This window comes from Eublepharis macularius, chromosome 9 (assembly GCF_028583425.1).
Source record: "Eublepharis macularius isolate TG4126 chromosome 9, MPM_Emac_v1.0, whole genome shotgun sequence".
NCBI lineage: Eukaryota > Metazoa > Chordata > Lepidosauria > Squamata > Eublepharidae > Eublepharis > Eublepharis macularius.
In genome coordinates, this window is record NC_072798.1 from 41897501 (window position 1) to 41921103 (window position 23603).

The 23603-nt window shown below is 43.8% G+C and overlaps 1 protein-coding gene across 2 annotated transcripts in view; it reads left to right on the forward strand.

Annotated features, from left to right (window-relative positions):
- The window catches only part of PLBD1 (phospholipase B domain containing 1), a 64194-nt gene that overhangs the window by 19913 nt on the left and 20678 nt on the right, over positions 1-23603 (forward strand). For both annotated transcript variants that reach the window (XM_054989266.1, XM_054989264.1), the window contains exons 2-4: positions 12545-12764; positions 13123-13206; positions 13781-13919. In XM_054989266.1, coding sequence (XP_054845241.1) covers positions 12571-12764; positions 13123-13206; positions 13781-13919 — 417 coding nt within the window. In that variant the 5' untranslated portion in view covers positions 12545-12570. The remainder of the gene's footprint in view (positions 1-12544; positions 12765-13122; positions 13207-13780; positions 13920-23603) is intronic.

A 23603-nucleotide genomic window follows, 5' to 3' on the forward strand; every position in this document is an offset into this window, starting at 1 on the left:
GTGCAAAGTATTCAAACCAGGCCAGGACAATCCTGGGCTTAGTGGTCAAGAAACTTTTAGTTAAGTATTGTTACATTTCCCTTTCAAGCCAAGCTGTCTGCCTGAAGTTTTCTTTCCTGTTAAAAACAAACCAAAGTTAAAGTAGCTGTTGTTGTTTTCAGTGAATGCAATACTAGTTGCTGGCGGGTGTGCATTCTGGAGCATGGGAACAGCAGTGAGGCAGGGCTTCTTGACAGCATCTGAATGTAAGAAACAGTGCTAGATTAGAAAGACCTGGTACAAGTGGGCTATTTAAGTAGTGGCTCATTTGCCCACAACTAAGAAACCATCGCTAGATAAAAATGAGGTGGCCAGTTATTGCCCAGTCTCTAATCTGCCTTTTCTGGGCAAAGTTGAGAGAGCAGTAGCAGACCAATGCTAGGTATTCTTGGATACCTCTAGTGGTCTGACCCTTTTCAATCTGAGTTTATACCAGGGATATGCTGTGGAAATGGATCTAGCTGATGACCTCCATCTGAACATAGATAAAGGCCATGCTTCCATATCGCTTCTACTGGATCTCTCTGTAGCCTTTTCATGCAATAGATCATGCCATCATGTTGAGGCTTTTGGAGACAGAAGTAGGTATCAGGGGTTGTGCCTTGGAATGGTTTAAATTGTGTCTCATGGAACAGACTCAAAAGGTTGCAGTTGGTGCCCAACTTTCTTCAGCATAGGAATTATCTTGAAGGGTTCTACAAGGTGTAATTTCATCCTCCATGTTATTCAATCTGTATGTAAAGCCTTTAGGAAAAATCATTTGTAACTATGGCATTGGATGCCTTCAATATGCAGATGACAACCATCTCTCTCTCTCTCTCTCTCTCTCTCTCTCTCTCTCAATCCCCTGGTGAGACAGTAGAGGTCCTGAGTAGAGATGGGCATGAACCAGAAAACCCCTGAACCATGTGGTTTGTGGTTCGTCAAATTTCACGAACCACGAACTTTCACAAACCTGCCCCTGGTTCGCAAACTGGTTCATGAAAACGGCACATCCCTGTTAGAAAATCAGCACTTCTGGGTCAGCAGAAGGTCACTTCTGAGCCAGCAGAAGTTCACTTCCGGGTCAGCAGAAGCTCTGCAGGAAGTCCTTCCCCTGTTGCTTAGGAAACTGATTGATTGGCACCAGGCTGTCTGCAGTGACGAACAAAAAAACGAACCAAATGAACCAGCCTAAAGTTCGTGGCGGTTCATCAGAAATGGGATCTGACAAACTGCTGGTTTGCGAACCATGAACCAGCCTGGTTCGTGCTTAATTTTGGTTCGTATTTCGGTTCGTGCCCATCTCTAGTCCTGAGTCACCACCTGACAGCTGTGGTCAAATGGCTGTAAGTGAACAAATTGAACCTTAACCCAGACAAGATGGCGGTGATGCTGGTCAGGACAGTAGAGATCTTGAAGGAGATGGTGCTTTCCACTTTTGATGGGATACAGCTGACCCTTGCAGACTCAGTTAAAAGCATATAGTTATATGGGCAAAATCAGCAGCTGCCAGCACTAGGGTTGCCAGGACCCCCAACTACTCCAGTGGGAGATGAGGGGCCCAGCACTTTCCTAGCCGTGTTTCTGTTTGGCTCCTGGCTGGCATGATGACATCACTTCTGGGAAATGATGTCTTCATGCGGGTCAAGGGTGGCCTGGGAGCGCTCCTGTGCTAACCAAGAGGCTGAATAGGGCCCACTGCAGGGCATGATTTGACCTGAATCGGGCTGCTGTGGGAGCAGGAGCGCACCACTCCACCTGGGAAGTGTGCCCCCTGCCAGCCAGGTAAGTGGGGGCAGGAGGTGGAGGGTGGGAGCAGGGGATCCCCTGCCATAGGCGGGGAAACGGCAGCCCTAGCCTGCACACACCCATTCTCTGTAGTGGCCCCCACCTTATGGAATGGCTTGTCTGATGAGGTCAGGAAAGCTCCTGCTCTTCTAGTTTTCCACAAACTATATTAAACTGAATTATTCAGGAGAGCTTTTTTATTCAAGCAATAGAGCTGTGCTTTAAAGAAATAGTTCAGAGAGATGCTTTGGGAAGGGATAGGAACTGTAGATTATGTCAGACAGTGGCTTGCTAAAAGTTGCAATCCCGACTACCTCTTGCAATGAGACAAGAACCCATTGATTTCAAAAGATTTACTGAATGATAACAACCATTATAGTCCACCCTCCAAGACCCTAGGATCTTGGCTGATACACGTGTTGTTACGAATGACAGGCAAAAGCTAAGGTACAGAATAGCAAACCCCTGTAGGCCCCATCCTCCCCCACAGTTCTCAAAACAAACGGCCTGAGGCTGAGAAAATGGAAAGCTTCCCAGGACTGGGAGAGTTGTAGTCATAACAATCTTCTTCTCTACGATATCTTCTACTGGAAGGCATGCCACCTGTAAGAAAGACACTTAATATAATGACAGGATTAAAATGGAGTCTCTTTGGTTAAAATATACATGAAACATTGTCAGAACCTGACATTCTGCCTCCTCTAAAATGCTCCTCCCCCTGGTTTGTGAGGGTATAAGGTATGTAAGGATCTTAATAATTTAGGAGCATGAACATGAATTGATTCGACCCACTCATCGTACCCAGAGTCAAAGTCCTTCCATCTGATGAGATAAAACAGCTTATTGCGTTTAATTTTAGAGTCTAGAATTTGTTGTACTTCGTAATGGATTTCATCATCAATTAAGGTAGGTATGGGAGGAGCGCGGGTGTGCCATTGATTTGCTGGGGGAGCCCTTTTTAATAAGCTGATGTGGAAAATTGGGTGCACGTGGCGTAGATTCTTTGGCAAATCGAGTGCTACAGTCACTTTGTTGATTACTTTACGAACAGGGAAAGGTCCCAAAAATTTAAGCGCTAGTTTATGGCTGGTTTGGGCAACTTTCAAATTTTTTGTGGATAAATATACAAGATCCCCAGGATGCAATTCCCATTCAGCCACACGATGGCAATCGGCGTATTTCTTATAATCTTGCTTAGCTTTGTTAAGATGTTGTTGAATAAGAGTCCACTGCTGAGCTGCCTCCCCCCACCATTCCAAGACATCTTTGGAAGCTGCAGGGGGGAGAGCTTCAAAAGGAAATGGTTTAAAATCATAGCCATGAACCACTTTGAAAGGAGTTTCTCCCGTAGAAGCATGTACACTGTTGTAGGAGAATTCTGCTAAGGGTAATAAATCGATCCAATTGTCTTGCTGAAAGTTGATGTAGCAACGGAGAAATTGTTCTAATAATTGATTAGTTTTTTCTGATTGCCCGTCGGTTTGCGGATGGTGAGCGGAGCTTAAACCTTGTTCAATGCCTATAAGCTGAAGAAGCTCCCGCCAGAAGTTGGCAACGAATTGTCTGCCGCGATCGGATATCACCTTCGATGGAAAAGAATGAAGTTTAACAATATGTTTCAGAAAAATGTCCGCTAATCTTTTTGCTGAAGGCATAGTGGTACAAGGAATGAAGTGGGCTTGCTTTGAGAATAAATCCACTACAACCAAGATGCAGGTGTGATTTTTTGAGGGGGGAAGATCTGTGATAAAATCCATAGAAATAATTTCCCACGGTTTCCTTGGGGTTTCTAGGGGTTGCAAAAGTCCAGGGGGCTTGCCTTTTCGTGTTTTGGCACTGAGGCAAATGGGGCAGGAAGCCACATATTGAGAGACATCCTTGCGTAAGCCTGGCCACCAAAATTGTCTTTGTAGCAGATGGAGCGTTTTTAAATATCCATAATGGCCAGCAGTTGGGGCATCGTGACAGCGTTGTAATACTTCTTTCCGTAAGGTGGCTGGTACATAAAATCGATCACCCCAAAGCCATTCCCCTTGCATGGATTGAGTTAGTTTGTCTTTGGGCACTTTCTACCCCTCTTTTTCCACTTCGCTTTTCAGTTTTTGTCTCCACCCCTGATCTGAGTGAGGAGGTTGTGTTGTGCGGCTGCGCATAGTAACCACACCTCCCAGTTGCGAAAGCGAAAATACTGTGTCTATTGTCTCTTCCCTCCTGCTCTTGAGTTGGGGCATGCGTGAGAGGGCGTCCGCTAGGAAATTAGTTTTGCCAGGCAGGAATTTGAGGGTAAAATTGAATTTTGAAAAGTATTCCGCCCATCGCAATTGTTTGGCGTTGAGTCTTCGAGGACTACGTAACGCTTCTAAATTTTTGTGATCTGTCCAAACCTCAAAAGGATGGCAGGCCCCTTCTAGCCAATGTCTCCAAGTGGAGAGCGCCGCTTTTACAGCAAAAGCTTCCTTTTCCCAAACGTTCCAATTTCTTTCAGATTCAGAAAATTTACGTGAAAGGTAGGCACAAGGTCGGAGAAAATCGTCTTTCCCCCGCTGCAGGAGGACGCCCCCAATCGCGGTATCGCTGGCGTCCACCCGTACTATGAAAGGGCGATTTTCGTCGGGGTGTTGCAGCACTGGTTCGGATATAAATTGCTGCTTTAACAGATCAAAGGCTAATTGGCATTGCGGTGTCCATAATAATTTCGCTTTCGGTTTTTTGGCTTGCTCCCCTTTGTTTTTTGTTTTTAAGAGTTCTGTGAGGGGAAGAGTTATTTGGGCAAAGTTTTGTATAAATTCTCTATAGAAATTGGCAAACCCCAGAAAGGATTGCAGTTCTTTACGATTTGTGGGGGTTTGCCATTCTTGAACTGCTTTAACTTTGCCTGGATCCATTTTTAACCCATCTTTTGAGATGCAGTATCCAAAGTAACTGAGTTCAGTTTTGTGAAATTCACATTTAGACAATTTGATGGGCAATTTATTGCACATGAGAGTAGTTAATACTTGTTGCACTAAGTGTACATGTTCTTCGGTTTCTGAGTAAATCAACACATCATCTAGGTAAACAACTACTCCTTTATATAAAAAGTCGTGCAACACTTCATTGGTCATGGACATGAAAACCGAAGGAGCCCCGGCCAAGCCAAAAGGCATAACTAAATATTCATACTGCCCTAAGGGCATATTGAATACGGTTTTCCACTCATCCCCCTCTCGTATACGAACGTGGAAATAGGCATATTTTAAGTCCAATTTCGTGAAGATCTTACCTTGGGCCACGACGTTGAGTAGATCTCTGATGAGAGGTATGGGATAGGCATTTGTGGAGGAGACTGCATTAAGTCCTCTGAAGTCAGTACACAGTCTTAACCCTCCATCCTTCTTTTTAACAAACAATACCGGGGCGGCATGAGGGCTGTTTGCTGGTCGAATGAACCCCCTTTGGAGATTAGTGTCAATGAATTTTCGGAGTTCCTCTCTTTCATTTGAGCTCATTGGATAAAGTCTACCTTTGGGCAATGTGGCTCCAGGGATGATTTCTACTGCACAATCTGTTCTCCTATGGGGAGGTAAAGTATTGGCCTCTTCTTCGGTGAAGGCTTGCAAATAGGCTCTGTAATGTTTAGGTATTTGATTAATTTCCTCCTGGGTTAAGAGTGCTTGTTCCATGAGGGTAGGATTGTTACCCCAATTCCGGTCCCAACGATGATTTCTGCAACTATCGTGTTTATGTCTGGGTTGTGGTCCCACAACCATCTGCTCCCCAAAATTAAAGGGTACTTCGTTGTAGAGCTAATTACAAACGATCTTGTCTCCCAATGTTGTCCCATGCCTGTGATGACAGGTACTGTTTCGGTGGTGACTGGATTCATATTAGTGCCATCCATTTGTTCAAAAATGACTGGAGTTTCAAGATTTTTTATTGGAAGTACTAATCCGTTCACTAGAGCTGGTGCAATAATATCTCTGGAGCATCCAGAATCAATGAGCGCTTGCACCCGAATATGAGTCTTTCTTTCAGGATTAATTAACGTAACAGGCATGAATAGTATGGACCCTTGAGGTCTTTCCACTATGGGAACTGACTGAGTTTTGATCTGCCGTTTGGGTCCGTTTACAACAGATCCATTTCGTTTCCCGAATTAGGACTTTCGGGTGCTTCTTCACTGATTAGAGCGGTTGAATCAAAGTCCATGATTTCCTTGAGCTCTAATCCTTTCTCATGAGGATTTCTTCGGAAAGTTCCTCTCCCTCTCGTAGTTCGCGGAGCGGGCATTGGGCGGTACGGCGGGGGAAGAGTGGCAGAGGCTGGGCGCCGTGGCGGGAACGGAGTTCTTTGCACAGGCCTGGAATGACATTGTGCTGCGAAGTGACCACCTTGGCCACAATGTAGGCACAGTCCTTGTTGCCATCTAGCATCTCTCGCTCCTCTAGCTGCATATCCTGCTCCCCTGCCCTCTCTTACAATTATTGAGGTTCGCCAGTGCCCTGCAGTTTGTTGTTGTTCCACAAGACGTACTTCTTGCATACGGTTTTCTACTTCACAGGCTAATTGAATCCAACCCAAGAGTGTGGGGGATTATCTTGCATAAGGGCCCGGTCCAACAATCTGGGATTCATGCCTTGTTTGAACAAAATTATTTTGGTGGATTCCTCACACCGTGGACATTTGGCGGCTAGCTGTCGGAACTTTGTAACATAGTCTCTAGCTGACATGCTACCTTGTCTAATCGATTATAATTCCGTTCGGGCTCTGCTCTCCTCTAATGGGTCTTTATATTACGCTCGGAGTGCGTCTACCAAACCCTGTAGGGAATCCAATTCTGGGGCCCCCAATTAGTACAAGGCTACATACCATTCTGCTGCCTTTCCTTGCAACCGGGATCCCAAATGTTCGATTTGACTGGCCTCATCTTCGAACAAATGTCCCCAACGATTGAAGAATTGTAGTGCTTGTACTAGAAAAAATCCCAACTTTGAGGGGTCCCCGTCGAAAGTAGCTTCCAATTTTACCCATCCCATTGGTAACTCCTGAGGTCTGGTAACTGGTTCTGGGAGTGGGTAGTATGGCACAGGTGCCAGTTCTTACCTTGGCTGCCAGTCAGGTCGATGCGGGAGCGGTTGTATTGGAGGGTGCTGGGGCCTTGGCCGCGGGATCCCTTGGGGTCTTGGTATAGGAGGACCTTGCGGCCTCAGCTGTGGTCTCTGCAGTTGCGGAGCCGGAGGGCCTTGCGGAGGTGGACCTCTCCGTCTCAGCGGTGGAGGTAGCCTAGGCGCTGGAAGCCGTGGAAGGAGTGGCTGCCCTTGTAGCGGCAGTGGCAGCGGTGGGAGTACCGGAGCCTCCTCCTGCGGCTGTAGAGGTGGTTCTCCTGGGAGGACCGGGAGCTCCTGCAGCTGTTCTTGCGGCTGCTCCTGCGGTACCTCTTCCTCTTCTCCCGGTGGCCCTCCTGGCACATCAGGGGGAAGTTCCTCTGGTCTCTCGTCTGCTGGCCCCTGAGGTTGTTCGGGCAGCTGTACCGGTTGTTGCTGATCGTCTGCTAGTAAAAGCGGTTGCTCCCTCAGAGTGGTACGTAGTCCCGGGACAATACTCTGCAGGGCCGCCAGGCCTTGGCCAACAACTCGACTGTGGGCGCCCTCTTCTTGCGTGGGGCCTTCTTCTGATCCTCCGACAACGAGTACGGAGAGCAGGTGAACAGCATGGGCTAAACTCTCCTCCATACTACAAAGTCTCTCCTCTAACATTTGTACGCATCCTGGGGCCGCCATAGCACCCACCGTTTCAGAATATTCCTGGGGAGGTTCGTTGGGAACTTGGGTAGTTTCCATATATTCCGCATAGGAAGCAGTTGCCCGAGGCCGTGGCCGAATTTCTCCCATGCCCCAGGCCCCGTTACCTTGCTCTGCTTCCGATATCCCCGCCAGGATTCCTTTTGCTAACCCTGTTACCGCTGAAATTCCAGCATCCAGCGCTAAAGTTCGGCTCTGCAATTGTATCCAGCTTTGTTCATTCAGCTCGCGTTGCCCCGTCCACGGGGTGACTTCTGCGTAGTCCCAACTCATCACATCGCGACGGGACGTCTCCCACACCTGGGTACTTTCTGAACCCCTTTGGTCCCACTCTAATTGGTCGGCTTCTCGATTCCAATGATACCACGGTTGGCTACTTGAATGCTCTGCTACCAAACTGACACTTCGTTTCCCGTCCATTTGCGACTTAGTAAACACTGCACTCGCTCTCCTTTCCCTTGTGTCCCTCGGCCTCGAACCCCACTGCCTCGGCATAGGCAAGGATATCAGAGGTTCTGCTGCCGCCCTGGGCCGGGTTTCAGCTCTATCGGGTGCGAGGGTATACAGCGTAGTACGCCTGGACTCCGTTCCTCCCTGAACGGGTCGAGGAGGTTCCAGTCCTTCCGAGCCAGGGGAGGTATAAGGATCAAACAAAGGGTCCGTGTTGGACACGGCCTTGGTATCCGTCTGCCCCGGCTTAGACATTAGAACAGATGTGATTCGTAACAAAATGTCAGACAGTGGCTTGCTAAAAGTTGCAATCCAGACTACCTCTTGCAATGAGACAAGAACCCATTGATTTCAAAAGATTTACTGAATGATAACAACCATTATAGTCCACTCTCCAAGACCCTAGGATCTTGGCTTGTTACGAATGACAGGCAAAAGTTAAGGTACAGAATAGCAAACCCCTGTAGGCCCCATCCTCCCCCACGGTTCTCAAAACAAACGGCCTGAGGCTGAGAAAATGGAAAGCTTCCCAGGACTGGGAGAGTTGTAGTCATAACAATCTTCTTCTCTACGATATCTTCTACTGGAAGGCATGCCACCTGCAAGAAAGACACTTAATATACTGACAGGATTAAAATGGAGTCTCTTTGGTTATAATATACATGAAACATTGTCAGAACCTGACAGATTACACAGGGTACTGTCTGTGGATGTAGAAATGATCCTACTGGGTAGTTTCTGCATCATTTTATACGTCACATCAAATTACTTGTTTTGTTTCAGCAATGTTTCATTTCCATATTCCATTTGGATTATATGCCACATTTCAGATTCTATTATATTGTTTGTTGAGTATCCCAACTATCAGTCACATGGACTTAACATTGTGTAATCCACCTTGGGTCCTAGTGAGAAAATTGCACAAAGTGTTGAGTGGTGGTTTCAAATGAAGCTCACTTGGGCCAATTACTGTGTTTCATGGTTATTACAAGAATAAATGGAGGAACCTTAAATGCTACCCTGGAGGAATGTTAAGACAAAACTGTATCTAATAAACAAATGAAGCCTCACTTTTTGTTAGCTGCTATGAATCAGAAAAAGTCATTATTTACTATAGGACACGATAAGCTGTTAGAGCCCTGAGCAGTCTTCCTCCCATTTTCCTTCAACTGACTTTTAATTAGCCTCAGCATTCTGTGACATCTAGAGGACAGTGAGCATGCTTTGCATTTGTTGGGTCATTTGGGGTTTCTTCTTTTATTTTCCTGCATATATGGGAGGTCTTTTGGCTAGATGCAGAAACCCTTATCTTGTCTGTGGGTGGCCCCATTGCATTTCTGTTTGAAGAAGTAAAGCTGTGTGTACCTGTAATTATACTGTAGGAGAGCCTGGGGACTTCGGTGTTATGGAAATGGGGGAAAGCAGGGTGTTTTTTTGTGTTTCTTTCACTGGTATAACATGTAACTTTCAGTGCAGTGTTGTATGACACCAATTATTTACAGCGATATGATTCATTTACTTCACCATACTGATGTTTCTATGGGGCAAAGTTAAACAGGTCTACTCAGAAGTAAGTCTGCATTTAATCAGTGGCACTTTATTAAAGAAAAAAGGAAGGATGAATTAGGATAGCAGAGTAATTAGATGTAATATTCTACAGAGAAAAAAACCATTCAGGTGTTGGTAACTGTGAAGGTGACCCTTCTTATTTTGATAGATAGGATCATTTTTGCAATTGAAAAAGAAATGCATTTTTTCTCAGCTTCAATAAAGTAAGTAGGCTTTTCTTTTTATCAGTGTGACAAATTGGAACTGCCTTGAAACTGAGTTTAGTTGCACAACCATCCAGAAATAGTCCAAAGAAAACTATTCAAAGCCTGAATGTACATATGGAGGGCAAGAGGATAGCGGCTGTGCCATCATTTAGAACAAATATTTATTGTTTGACATTTTTATGTGACTGCATATTTCTTTGATACAGCATCTTTTTCATTTCTTTGTAAAGCCCCAAGGCTGAACCTTGTATGGTGTCATATGCTGGAAATATTTTCTAGGTCTCAACTAGAGATTGGCATGATCTGCATTACAATAAAAAAAACCCCACGATAATGGCATTCGCGCAATTGGGACCTGGTGGATCGTTGTCTTCCACGGCAAACGATCCAGTGGTCGGGAGGGGGCTGGACCAGGGCTGGATGATCGTGATAGGATCGAGAAGCTAGACATTCAGGCGCCAACAATCTATTCCCCTGGCAACGGAGGCAGGGGAATGCCTGAGCTCTGTTTGAAACTTGATAATATTTCCCCTAGCGAGGAAAAGCAAACAATTGTGAGTGAAAAGGTGGCTTCCTGAGAAAAATATAAGCAAAGTGATTGGGAGACGAAGGGGTTAAGAGAGAGAGAAAACAAAAACCCCTGACTTTGAGCGTGGCTATCAGCAGAAGCTGTTTTGCGCTCCTCTCATCCTGAGTTCATTCAGTGCGTTGAAAGAGTTAACACTGAGGAGAGATCGCTCTCTCCTCCTGGCTTCTCAGCCCAGTGGGTCAATGGTAAATAGAGGGCTCAGGGGAGCAGAGCGGGAGTGTATACTGTCCCAGATCATGTCCAATGCCACAAACAGGACCAAAAGATCTAAAATATGACAGCCTTTTTGTTTTGCTTCAATGTAAAAATCATATGAATTCATGAGGATCCGTGTCTCAGATTCCTGTTTTTTCACTGTGGCAGCGCCAAATATTTTTGGATCTGTGTTTTTTATATTTTAGTCTGTGGACCTGGCTGTGATATGTGATTTGATGATTCATTTGTGTCTTTCCTATTTAAAAAACCATAGGATCTGTCATGGCCCAGTCTGAGAGTGAGGTCTCTTCTGGAGGAGAGGAGCCTCGTGTAGCCAGCCAGGACTCCTCAGGAGAAGAGGAGCCCTGTGTAGCCAGCCCTAGCCCTGATTCAGCAGAAGCCAGCAATCAGGAGCAACACCTGCTGGCTGATCAGAGCTTGCAGCCAGCAGCTGAGACACCAGCACCCTCTAGCTCCAATACCACAGGGGAAGCTCAGCCAGGGACTTCTACAGGTGCAGCGCAGCCAAGAGCCTCCACCCCCCCAGGTTCACCCATGCCCAAGGAATGCCGCAGGCAGCGCCAGAAACTGGAACTGCAGGAGAGACGGCGCAGTGCTCACCTCTTGAGCCAACACCAGCTGCTGGAGAGTGACGATGAGTAGCATCAGGATGGAGCCCCAGCAGCTGGCTGAAAACCACGCCTGGCTATAAGAGCCAGTCTGGAAGAACTGCCGGGCGTGGAAGCAACGTGTCTATTGCCTGCAACCACTCCGTGTTCTGTGAACCTTGCCCGTGCCTGCTTTTGGACCTGACGCTATCGGTGACTGACCTTAGACTGTGCCTGACCTCGCTCTTGGACTCTGGACTCACTCCTGGCTTTATCTTGTGCTCTGACCACCGGTTTGACTTGGCTTTCGCTCTTGGAACTCCCCTTTGACTTTGGCCTTAAGGTTTGGACTTGAACCACCCTGCTTGGGCTAGCCCAGCCTGTGACAGGATCCGTGTGGATCCTGGTTTTACTTTCTTCCTGTTTAAAATATGCTTTTGGAAGACTGGCTGCTTGCTTTTAAAATCGGGTGGGGAGGAATGGAGGATTCTATCCCTGCTTTTTTTAAAAAGCTAACTGAAACTTGTTGACGGGGTGTCTCTCTATTTGGAGAGGCAGGGATGGGTTAAAAACTTCCCCCCCCCCTCTGCTTTAAGTGCATGCATGCGTGTGTGAAAACGTCCCCTCCCTGAGGGGAGGCGGCTCATCGCTGGGTTAAAAACTTCCCTCCCCTCTGCTCTAAGTGTGTGTATGTGTGTGAAAACGTCCCCTCCCTCGGGAGGCGGCTTATTGCCGGGTTAAAAACTTTCCCTCCATCTGCTCTAAGTGTGTGTGTGTGGGGGGGGCTCCCCTCCAATCCCAGATCCCAGATCGGAAACGGGACTTGATCGGAGTGAATCGGTGATCTGGGGTCGTCACCAGCGCAGATCCACGATCAGCTTGATCGGTATTTTTTTTGGATCGTGCCCATGTCTAGTCTCAACTAATATTATGTAAGGTTTTTTAAAATTTTAAATGCAGAATGTGGAATTGCTTTTCTATGGAATATACATGTGGGTAGTGTGGAATAAACAGATGTAGTGATGTTTGCATCTTGAAGGTTTTTTTCCATTAAATGTTCAATTATTCTTGAAGTTGTCCTGGAAAATGATGGGCTAACTTTGTCTCATACAGCCAATATGATTATTTAAACCCCATAAACTCTGCTAGTTTATTATATGGTATTCTTACTGTACACCACCAGACATGCATTTAGTTCTTACTGTCCTTTGATTACAAGTGGTGAGTAGGAAGGCCCCTCCCCCACTAATAATCCTACAGATCTTTCCCTTCAGAATGAGGTCAGTGCTTCTATTTACATTGTAAAATTCTCCAATTTCTTCTTTGATGTCTTTGCAGATATTCACTATGCAACTGTCTACTTGATGAAAGCCGAAAAGAAATTCTGTGTTAAAGATGTAATGGATAGGAATGGTGATGCTTATGGTTACTACAATGACACTGTACAGTCTACAGGATGGGGAATTCTTGAGATCAAAGCAGGCTATGGGAGCCAGTCCATAAGCAATGAAAACCTCATGTATGCTGCAGGTTTCTTGGAGGGCTATCTCACTGCTTCGTAAGTACTTCTACAAATGTAATTCAGTAAATGAAAATTTATTGTTAAAACTTACATTTCAGCAGGATTTTAGTCCAGTGGCATCTTAGAGACCAACAAGATTTCCAGGGTGTAAGCTTTTGAAAATTAGAGCTCTTCAGACACTTGTCTGAAATTGCCACATCCTCTTAGGAAAACTCAAGTGCTCTTATGTCTTTGGAATGTGTGACTAAAATTTGGCCTTCATAGCTGTCTTCCATTAGAATTGTGGAATAGTTTCTGTAATAAAGAGTTTATTTGAGGGACACAGCTTATGAGTTTGTTATTTATAAGTAAGGGAGGAAAAATGACAGAACAGTAATATTTCTCCTTTTTCCAGACATATCCGTGACCATGCTGCAAACCTGTATCCACAGCTGTTTAAGAATGTCATCATTAAGAAAAAAGTTGAAGCTTTTATGGGGTAAGTACAGAGTTGTCAAAAACTGGGTTGAGGAACTGAAGTGCCATGATAGGGTTCAGACATCCCTAGTGATATTTGCACTTCATAACTTAGCCAGGTGATGCAGAAAGAGCTTATGCTGTTATACATTATTAATTTTCAAGGTGTAGAAGACTTTCTTTTGTTTTTGCTATAATAGACTAAAACTACTTACCTGGAAACATCATAGAAAACCTGCAAAATCAGTGTCCACAGACACTGGTGTCTCCAGATTATGTTAGGAGTAACTTACATGCAGTGGAGGAGACATGTTTTGCACACCATACTTATATGGGATTATGAGAAAGCATGCTGAGGAAATCTGGTGTCGTTACTTCTGAACACAAGAGCACGTGTTACTGCGGCTGACATTTTATCAATTAGCTACAGTTTCTTTGCTTGATAAACGGTACAACTATAACAGTACAACTTACTCAGAAGTAAGTCTCACTCAGTTTAGTGGGACTTAGTCCCCAAACTGCAACCGAAGCTTATTTCTCTGGGATGATTCACAGTAAGAAAAACATTCTCTAAAATCAGATTTTCCCCCATACAGGAAACAAGATCAATGGACCAGAGAACAAATTAAAAACCACCCGGATGACCCCTTTTGGAAACACACTGGATACCTCATTGCTCAGTTGGATGGGCTGTATATGGGGACAGTGGAGTGGGCTAAACAGCAGCAGAAAACAGTAAGAATCATCAAACTGCCTTTAATTAGCTTGGAGATAGAATGGGAAGGAGAATTGAGATCAATTTTTCATCATTTAAAGATCCCAAACGTACCCTTCCACTCATAGGGGAAAAAACCCAGCCTTCCTTGAGTGGAAAGGAACTTCAGTGCTTCCCCAATCTAGCAGGCAATCCAGAAAGTCTTCTGTTAGCTCCAGCTTCCTGTCGGTGTAGTTTTCTAAGGAATTCAATTATACTGTTGCTATCGGTTCTGTACAGGGCATGTGATATAGGTGTCAGAGCAGAGGATTATTCTTTAAAACCCTCTGTTTGCTGCTATAGCTTTTTTGGAAACTATTTGTAGTAGCCCACAGTCAGTCCATGAATCTTTCTGTTGCAAGCGGTGGGGGAGTGTGTTGTGCATCTATGGATATGCTTCCGTTCTGATTATGTTTATGCCCAGGATGAAGTGAGTCTTTTTCTACTCACGAAACGGGTTAATAACAATTTGCCTGCAAACTCCCGTCGGCGTCTATTAAATAACTATTTCTACTCTGGACCGTGAAAGAACAAACAACTTGCACAAGTCTCCCTTCCCATCGGCTTTTTTCACTGTACTCAGCATTTGCACTTTAAAATCTTCAAACATATTCCGGACGGTGAAGATTCAGTTTATAAATAGATGGACTTTGAGATTCTGATATTGTGACAATTTGGATGTTTCATTGGATAGACTTTGTATTTTGTAAATGTATTTATGATGCATATTTAATTAGCACTTCTGCACCTTGCACTTTAGAAAATATACAATTAATTTCTAGAATCCTGGTTCCCCTAATTGTTGTGTGGGCTGGTGGTGACCCTCTACATTATCAAAAGGCAGCAGCATTGTGAAATTAGCAAACTGAGAATTGACTGAATACAAATAGCTTTTACCATTATTGCCAAATTCAGCCACTTTATTTCACACTGTGAGGGTAAAGACATGAATAACAACTGACCTTTCTATCTTTGGCTAAGCATTACAAGGAAACATGGAGCCTGGGAGCTGATGAAATCAGGATCAACAGTATTCAAAACAAATAGTATTTATCCCCTGTTCATTTTATTTCCCGCTTCCAATGAAATTAAATCATGCAAACAAAGAAGAAAGGAAAAGAATTGTTTTATAACCAGATCTGTGATCCATTCCTAAGTACATTTATTTGGAAGTAAATATTCCATTGAAATCAGTGGGTCTTACATATGAGTCAAAGTGGTTAGAGTTGGTTTGCAAGAAAGTTTTATTCTAGGTCCCAAATATTCTGCTTGTAGTCCTCACCTGTGGGGTCGATTCAGGTGAACTAAGCTGGTGACATAAGCTGTGAAATCACCATGTTATGGTTACCCTTTCCCCAAAAAGCTTAGATCAGTATACATGGTTCTCATCTTATCTCCTCGCAGACACCCCGCAAAGCAGATTGGAGAGTGTGTGACTGGCCCAAAATCATGCAGCCAGTATGGATTTCAATCTGGGTATTCCTTGTCCTAGTATTTTGCTCTACTCACTATACAATACTAGCTCTCCAACTAGTGTTTGCTGTGTAGATAAATGTACTATTGCATGGAACCTGTGCCCTCTCTGCAAAAGATGTCGTGTCCTTCCCCCTTAACACTTGAGATGGTATAAACATATTTATTATGGATAGAAATGCATTACCTTTATGACAGGACTGGAATTCTCTTTGACATACATGTGGGGGTAAACATGGAACCAAAGGCCCAACTGTACCTCTACCACTTGTCTTTGGTATGAATGCTATTAATGGTCAACATGCCCATGATTTTTCCCACTATTTCGATCACGACTGCAGCAAGTCCCCATCTCTGTTCCTTGTATGTTTACTTAGCATTACCAAGGTTCTTTTTTGTACCAGCATCAGTAACATTTTTGTTCTTGACTTCACTAGTTGAAAAATGTACAGTGAATGTGATAATAACTTTTGACAGACTACCTGCTGAGCTTGTGTGTTTACTGCAACAATCCAGTAAATAGCAATGTAGTCATCTTTTTTACTGCTTTACTTGTCAATATAGTACCTTAACTGCACTGAAGTTATACATGAAACATTCATCCCATCCCCACCATTCTAGGCAGAGAACAATCACAAGTATCCCATCTGTCAGGTTTTGTTTGTGCCACAACTTCCTATGCTTGCCACATCTAACTACTAAGTGGGCTTAGAAGTGTGAAACTCAGCTTAGGAAGGCATTGGTGTGGTCATTTTTCATTTGGAGTTTTGTCCATCTGTAGTCTATTTTTGCTTTCCTCAATGTGTTTATAATTGATCTGAGTTTTTTTCTTTTGTTGAGAATTTCTTTAGGCAAATCAGTGAGTACTAAAATACAAAGGCATTCTGTGTTCTTGCCACTTCTAAGATCTTCCTTGTCCTCCAATCTGAGAATGTTGTCAGTATATCTCTTGGATTTTTCCTTTGAGGATGATTGGGAAAGCCAACTTGGTACACTTTAGTAATAAGTGGGGCAATTCCCTCTTCTAATTTCAAACATTTTGCCAACCAATTTGCCAGAAATATGGTTAAATCCTTATTTATTATTTCTCTCTCTTCTATTCCTCTGAATTTAAGATTGTGCTGACAAATTGAAAGTTCAAGGGCTTATATTGTTTTGCATATAGTCGTTGTCTTTTTGTAAAACTTGGATCTCGTTTTGCGTTGTGATACTGAGATCCATTGTGCAGTCTGCCTTTTGAATCGCCTTATTAATATCTAGTTTTATTTCTGCTATTTGCTCTGTTAAATTTGTAATTTTGTCCAAAATATTGTTCTGTAGACTGTATTAACACAGATAAATCAATTTCAGGTGAGGAATTACCTGATCGATTTCCCTCCATTGCCATTTTGTCTGTTTTTTCCAACTTTGTTTTGAGTTGCTGGCAACTGTGTTGTCGGGGAAAAATCTTGGAGTCTTTTGGTTACTTTGTTGTTTGTTTTGTTCTTCTCTGTATTTTGTTTGCCCATAGCATTCGTTATTAGGTGTGTGTATAGGGGGGGTCGGAGCTCAGTTTCACGCGTCCATCCTCCTCTGCTGCGATGCCATGCCCCCCCCCCAAACATGGTCATTTTTCTGCTTAGCATACTCCATTCTGCTTCCCATGTTCTCCTCATTTCCAGACATTGAAAGTAGTCATGGAATGCAGATATGACATTTGCCCATCTTTTCCCTATATTTTTTCCCTGCGCGTATTCTGTGATTTATTTTTGAAGCTGATGTCTAGTCAACACTGCCACGTGTTATGTCTGTGAGAAATACCATACTTCTGTTCGGCTTCTCGTGCCCTCCTCTTTCTTTCCCCCAGGAACTAATTGGTCTGTCCGCCGGTAACCACTTCTACCCTGCTCAGCTCTCTGAACTCCTTTTCCACCATTTTTATCAGTAAAGCGAGGTAAGGGTCATAAAGCTTCTTCTCTGTTTGCGTCCATCCTTCAGGGTATGCACACACTCTCTTAAGGGTTAAATGGCTGCTGCCATTGCTACTGCTGCCTCTCTGACATGTCCTCCCCCAACCTCTGAGCTTTCAGAGGAAAACCTGAGCTGAGTGTTTTTGCTGAGCAGCAGCAGCAGAACCAGAAGGTCAGGAGGGAAAGATTCAGCAAGGGGAGCCCAAAGAGAGCCTTCTACCACTGCTAGCCACCTGTCAGCTTCAGACTCAGCTCTCTTCAGGCTCCCCTCACTGACTCTTTCCCTCCTGTCCTTCTGGTTCTGTGCTGTTGCTCTGCAAAAACACTCTCTGCTTGGGTTTTCTTCCGGGAGCTCAGGAGCGAGGAACATGTCAGTGCAGCAGCAGCAGCAGGATGGGTAGGTAAGAGTCAGTGAGGGGAGCTCAAAGCTGCCAGGCGGTTAGCAGCGGCAGAAGGAGCTGCAGAGGCTGTTGCCACTGCTGTCTTCTTCCCCTCTCTGTGAGAAGAGATGGTTGAGTCTAACAGTGGCGGTGGCAGCTCCTCCTGCTGCTGCTAGCCTCTTGGCAGCTTTAGGCGCCCCTCGCTGACTCTTTCCCTCCCATTCTGCTGCTGACTACACTACCTAGGTAAACTTGTGATGACTCAACATGTGTCGGGCATCTCATGTAGCTTGGCTTTGAGTCTGTGAGTTTCCTTTTTTTTGTTCTGTATTTGCAGCTGCAACAGCAATAGGAAAACTAAACATGCGTGTCCCTGTGTTGAATGCTAAATATTTGTTTGTTTGTTTGTTTATAGCCTGCCTTTCTCACTTAGACTACATGCTGCAAAAATAATTCAGTCAAGTAGGAGAGATCTAATAAGCAATGCAATAGGACTAAAGAAATTAGAGAGAGTGCAAAAAAGTGTCAGGCATGATATATCAAGCAATACAGAAAATGGAATTACAATTTTTTTAAAAAAACAGTGCACTGACAGCAGGTTAATACATACAGAAAATAGATAATACATTGTTATTGTTGTTATTATAATATATACCATTGCACAATGGCATAGATGACAGTCCTGTTCCCTTTATTAAAAAAGCCTTCCTGAACCATTTTCTTATACTATAGCTCCATTATCTTTATTAGAATGTCCTCTGAACAATTGTTTTTGAAAGTAATATAAAGACATGTGTATTCTGTTTAGCCTCAGAAAGGAATCCAGTTTTTGTATTTACTATACTAAAACCCTAAGTTTTCAGGTGGCTTGTTTTTCTAGGGTTTAATACTTTGCAAAAAATGTGTTTCAGTCAGGGCTTTTTTTGAGGGGGAACGCTCTGGAATGGTGTTCCGGCAGCTCTAGAATCTGCCCTCATGATTCCTTCCTTCTTCAGCCCCGCAGGCTCTGCCAAGGAGATTAAGCTGCTTTGAGTTCAATATGCTTTCTTGAGTGAGAGAGAGCAAGCAGAAGCTGTTCGGGCCTGATGCGGGCTCTGCAGAGGAGGCTAAGCAGCTTTGAGTTCATTCTGCTTTCTTTTCATTCCTCTGTGAGTGAGAGAGAGAGGGCAAGCTGGGGCCCAGTGCAGGCTCTGTAGAAGAGGCTAAGTTGCTTTGAGTTCATTCTGCTTCCATTCAGAGGTTTCTGTCTGTGTGCTGCTTTGAGTTCATTCTGTTTTATTTTCATTGGGGGAGTGGGTGGGTGGGGCTGTGTGTGTATGTGTGCTGCTTTGAGTTCATTCTGCTTTCTTTTCAGGGAGGCTATGTGTGTGTGCGTGCGTGCGTTTGTGCTGCTTTGAGTTCATTCTGCTTTCATTTCATTCAGGGGTTTCTGTGTATGTGTGTGCTGCTTTGAGTTCATTCTGCTTTCTTTTCATGGGAGGGTGGGAGCTGTGTGTGTTGCTTTGAGTTCATTTTGCTTTCTTTTCATGGGAGTGTGGAGGCTGTGGGGGGCTGTGTGTGTGTGTGTGTTGCTTTCATTCTTTTGTTGACTGAAGTTGACATTGTTATGGTTCCCACAGTTTTGGATGCAGATTGGTTCTGTGTTAGTTAAATATATCAGTTATCGTTATTTTTATTAGTTAAAATATCAGTTATGGTTATTCCAGTTTTATGCTAGGAATGGATAGCTATGTCCAAGTCACAGAAGGCTTTCATCAATATATTTATCACCATATAGGTGTTCTTATGTCTTAATAGCTGTAACTCAAACGGTTCTCCCCATCCTCAGCTGATTAACATCACTGAAATTGCTGCGGACATATGGGTGTTAAGGAAGTTTTTATGAATATTGTTTGTCTGGGACATTGGAATATTTATGAGCATTTCACAATGTCACAACAGCTTAGCCATTGGTAAGGTAGAGTTGGCAGGCAACAAAAAAAAGCCATTTTAAACTAAGTATAGATCTAATGCAGCTAAAGTTGAGTATCTTCCTTTAAATTTCTCCAGTAAAGCAAAACCCTCCCTGAAATTTTGAAAATTCAATATTCATTAGGTTAGGAATTTCAGACTCTAGGGAATTTTGAGAAAGAATTTTGGATTTTTTTTTCTTCGCTGGCAGAGGGAATCTGTTAGAATTTAGATTTGTGAGATGGGGTTTGGATTTTTAGAGGCCCCCTACTTCTTGCATATTTTAAAATATGGTTCCAAAGAAATGAAATGTTTGGGAAAGGGAATGGAAGATTTCACTTTTTGTAGAGGACACAGAAAGGAAAAAAGCCCTTTCTCATAATAGTGTAATATTCCAAGCTTACTAACATTTATCTCGACGTAATGCATTGTGTTGGGTTCCGGGAAGCAGCGTTGCTTCCGGGAAGTGGCGTCACTTCCAGAAGTGACATCATCACACCATGCATTTCCGGGAGCACGCGCGTGTGATAATAGAGAGTTCCACCACCTCTTTTCCCAGGAAAAAAGCCCTAGTTTCAGTAATTTGTTTCTCACAAGGGGCATGCATAAGCATTTAAGCACCATCTTTCCTTTCAAAAAGTTCAGTTCGCCTTCTGTGATCTAGTTTTTTTACAATTTAGAAATATTGTTGAGTAGTACTGAAGGGTAATGGTAGAAAAGTACTGAAAAGTAAAGTTATTTTTTCAATATTGCATGACTATGCAATGATTTGGTTAGCAAATCCACTCTAGCATACTGTTTTTATTGTGCGGTATATATGAAGCAAGAGTTTGGATTTCCTGTTTCCTAATAATCAGATGAAAGTATGAAATACAGAGGAGGAAGGTAACTTGAAGAATGCTGTAAAATGATCAGTATTTTCTTCACAATATTATTTTTACCCTCCTCCTCCTCTGTATTTCATACTTCCTGTCAGCTTTCTTCACTGTCCAACTTTCATATCCATACATAGTAATGGGGAATCTTGGTTCCCAGAGAGACATCGTTAAAGGATCTTCTCTAGCTCCTTCACAACTGCTTTTCCAAGTCTCAATCTTCTTCTGATTTCTTTATTGCAGTTTCCCTTTTGGTTGATGATTGAGCCAAGGAATAGAAGAACAATTTCAATTTCTTCCTTGTCAGCTTTAAAATTGTGTAATTCTATGAGTCGCTCTCCTGCTTCATTTTGTGATCCTAGTCCAAATTTTCCAACTATGTTTGATTCTATTTTGTCTCCTACTTTTGCATTCCAGTCACCTATGATTATCAGCGTAGCTTGTTTAGGTTGTATGATCAATTTTTTCTTGGACACTTGCATAAAAGTTTTTGATTTCTTCTTCCTCAGCATGTGTAGTTGGAGCATAAACTTGCATGATGGTTATGTTAACAGGCCTTCCCTGAAGTCTGATTGATATTACTCGGTCAGACTTTGCGTTGTAGCTGTTGACTGCTTGTGCTATGTCTCGCCTCACTATTAGAGCAACACCATTTCTTTTGAGTTTGTCATTTCCCCAGTAAAACACTTCGTGGTTTTCTGACTGAAAATGTCCTGAGTCGGTCCACATTAGTTCACTCACACCCAGGACTGCAATGTTTAAATGTTCCATTTCTTGTTTTACGATTTCTAGCTTACCTGGCTTCATACTTTTCATGTTCCATGTTCCTATTATGTGTGTTGCACAGCTTTGGATGTTCCTTTTGCATCTATTCATGTCTGCAACTGGGTGTCCTTTCAGCTTTAATCCAGTCCTGTCATTAAGAATAGTGCTATTCGTACTTGTCCTCGGCTCTTCCCCAGTAGCCAATTGAGTGCTATCCGACCTGGGGGCCCTGTCTTCCAGTACTATATCTTTTTAAATTTTGGATTGTCTTATCATAGGGTTTTCAAGGTAAGAGATTAGCAGAAGTGGTTTACCATTTCCTTCTTCTGCACAGTGCTAACCAGGGTTAGCTAAAGTGACACTGATGTTGTCTGTGAAAGATCCTCCCCAAGCGTCACCTTCCACTACTACTGCTGCCCAGTAGCTAACCTTCAAGAATTCTTCCACTCCCATCACCACTGGAACTTTCAATTCTCTTCTGCTGATGTGACTGTTGATTCCTGAAAAGGGGGGGAGGGGATGCATTTTAGTTTGGTGTCTCAGCTTTGACCATTCTGCCTTGAGTGACTCTTCCCGGAGTTTAGGCTGTTGTCCAAGCCTATGCTCCTGATGGTTGCTCTCAGCTTCATTGACACACTCAAACCCCCTCACCCAGTTAAGGTGCGTATCTAAGTGGAGGCCTCTCCTCTATACTCACAACAATAACCCTGTGAGGTAAGTTAGGCTGAGAATGTATGACTTGCCCAAGGTCACCCAGCAAGCTTCTGTGGCAGAGGTGGGATTTGAACCTGGATCTCCTAGATCATAGTCAGGGACACAAATCGGTATACCACACTGGCTCTGATCATTCAGGTAGATTTTTAAACCTCCTTTGTTTTGTAAAGGAGGGGATATATTTTATCCTCCCAGTCTGAGCTGCCTTTCTCCCCAATGGGTACCCAAAGTGGCTCACATACTTCTCCTGTCCTCCATTTTATCTTCACAACAACCCTTTGAGGTACATTATGCTGAGAGAGTGTAACTGGTCCAAGGTCACCTAGCAGCCTTCCATAGCAGGGATTCAGACCTGGATCTCTTAGATCCTAGTTAGACACACTAACCACACAGGCTTTGATAGGGAAGTTGATAAGCTCTTGTTATTTCAGAACAGAGAGGATATTTTTCAAGCTCCTGTCAATGCTGCCTGCCCTTCCTGGCTTCTAGTGGGTAAATGTTTGCTTCCATTGCAATACCAGAGGGATACTCAGGAGTGTATCTGTGTCAGGAATCAGATGTTGCACTTTCCTTCATTTTTGGAACTGCAAGTCCCATCATCGTCCTAGCTTTATTTTCTGATGAGTTCTGTCTGCCATGCAAAAACCCTTAGCTTCTATTGCAAATAACATGGGAGTGGGGCTTCTTGAGATAATGCAGGCCAGCATGTTCCAATTCCCTTCGTGTTTCACACTGCTGTTCCCAAAATCTTCATAAACCTGATGGCCAGTTTTGAGGCTCTTAGTTTTATTTTCTGATGAATTGTGCCTGCTAGAAATGGATGGAAAAACAGAGGTCCACCCCCCCCCCCCAGTTGGGATCCAAAGTGGCTTACAGTGTTCTCTTTTCCTTCAGTTTATTCTCACAACAACCCCGTGAGGTAACTTAGGATAAGAGAGTATGACTGACTCAAGGTCTCCCAGCAAGCTTCCATAGCAAAATGGATAATCAAACCTGGACTTCCATTATTCTAGTCATAGAATCATAGATCATAGAATCATAGAGTTGGAAGGGACCTTATAGACCATTTAGCCCAACCCCCTGCCCCCAATGCAGGAACAGCCTAAAACATCCCTGACGAGTATTCATCCAGCTGCACCTTGAAAATTCCCATGAGGGGGAACCCACCACATCCCTAGGCAGCTGATTCTACCACTGAATTACAGTCAATGTGAAGAAGTTTTTCCTAACATCCAGCTGGCACCTTCTATCCTGTAGTTTAAACTCATTATTGTGAGTCCTGTCCTCTGTTGCTAGCAGGAACAGTTCCCTTCCCTCCCTAAGTGACAACCTTTTAAATACTTAAATAGAGCAATCATGTCTCCCCTCAACCTCCTCATCCCCAAACTGAACATTCCCAAGTCCCTCAGTCTTTCCTCGTAGGGCTTGGTCTCCAAGTACCTGATCATCTTGATTGCTCTCCTCTGTACCTGTTCCAGTTTGTTCACATCCTTTTTGAAATGAGGCCTCCAGAACTGTACACAATACTTCAGGTGTGGCCTGGCCAATGCTAATCACTA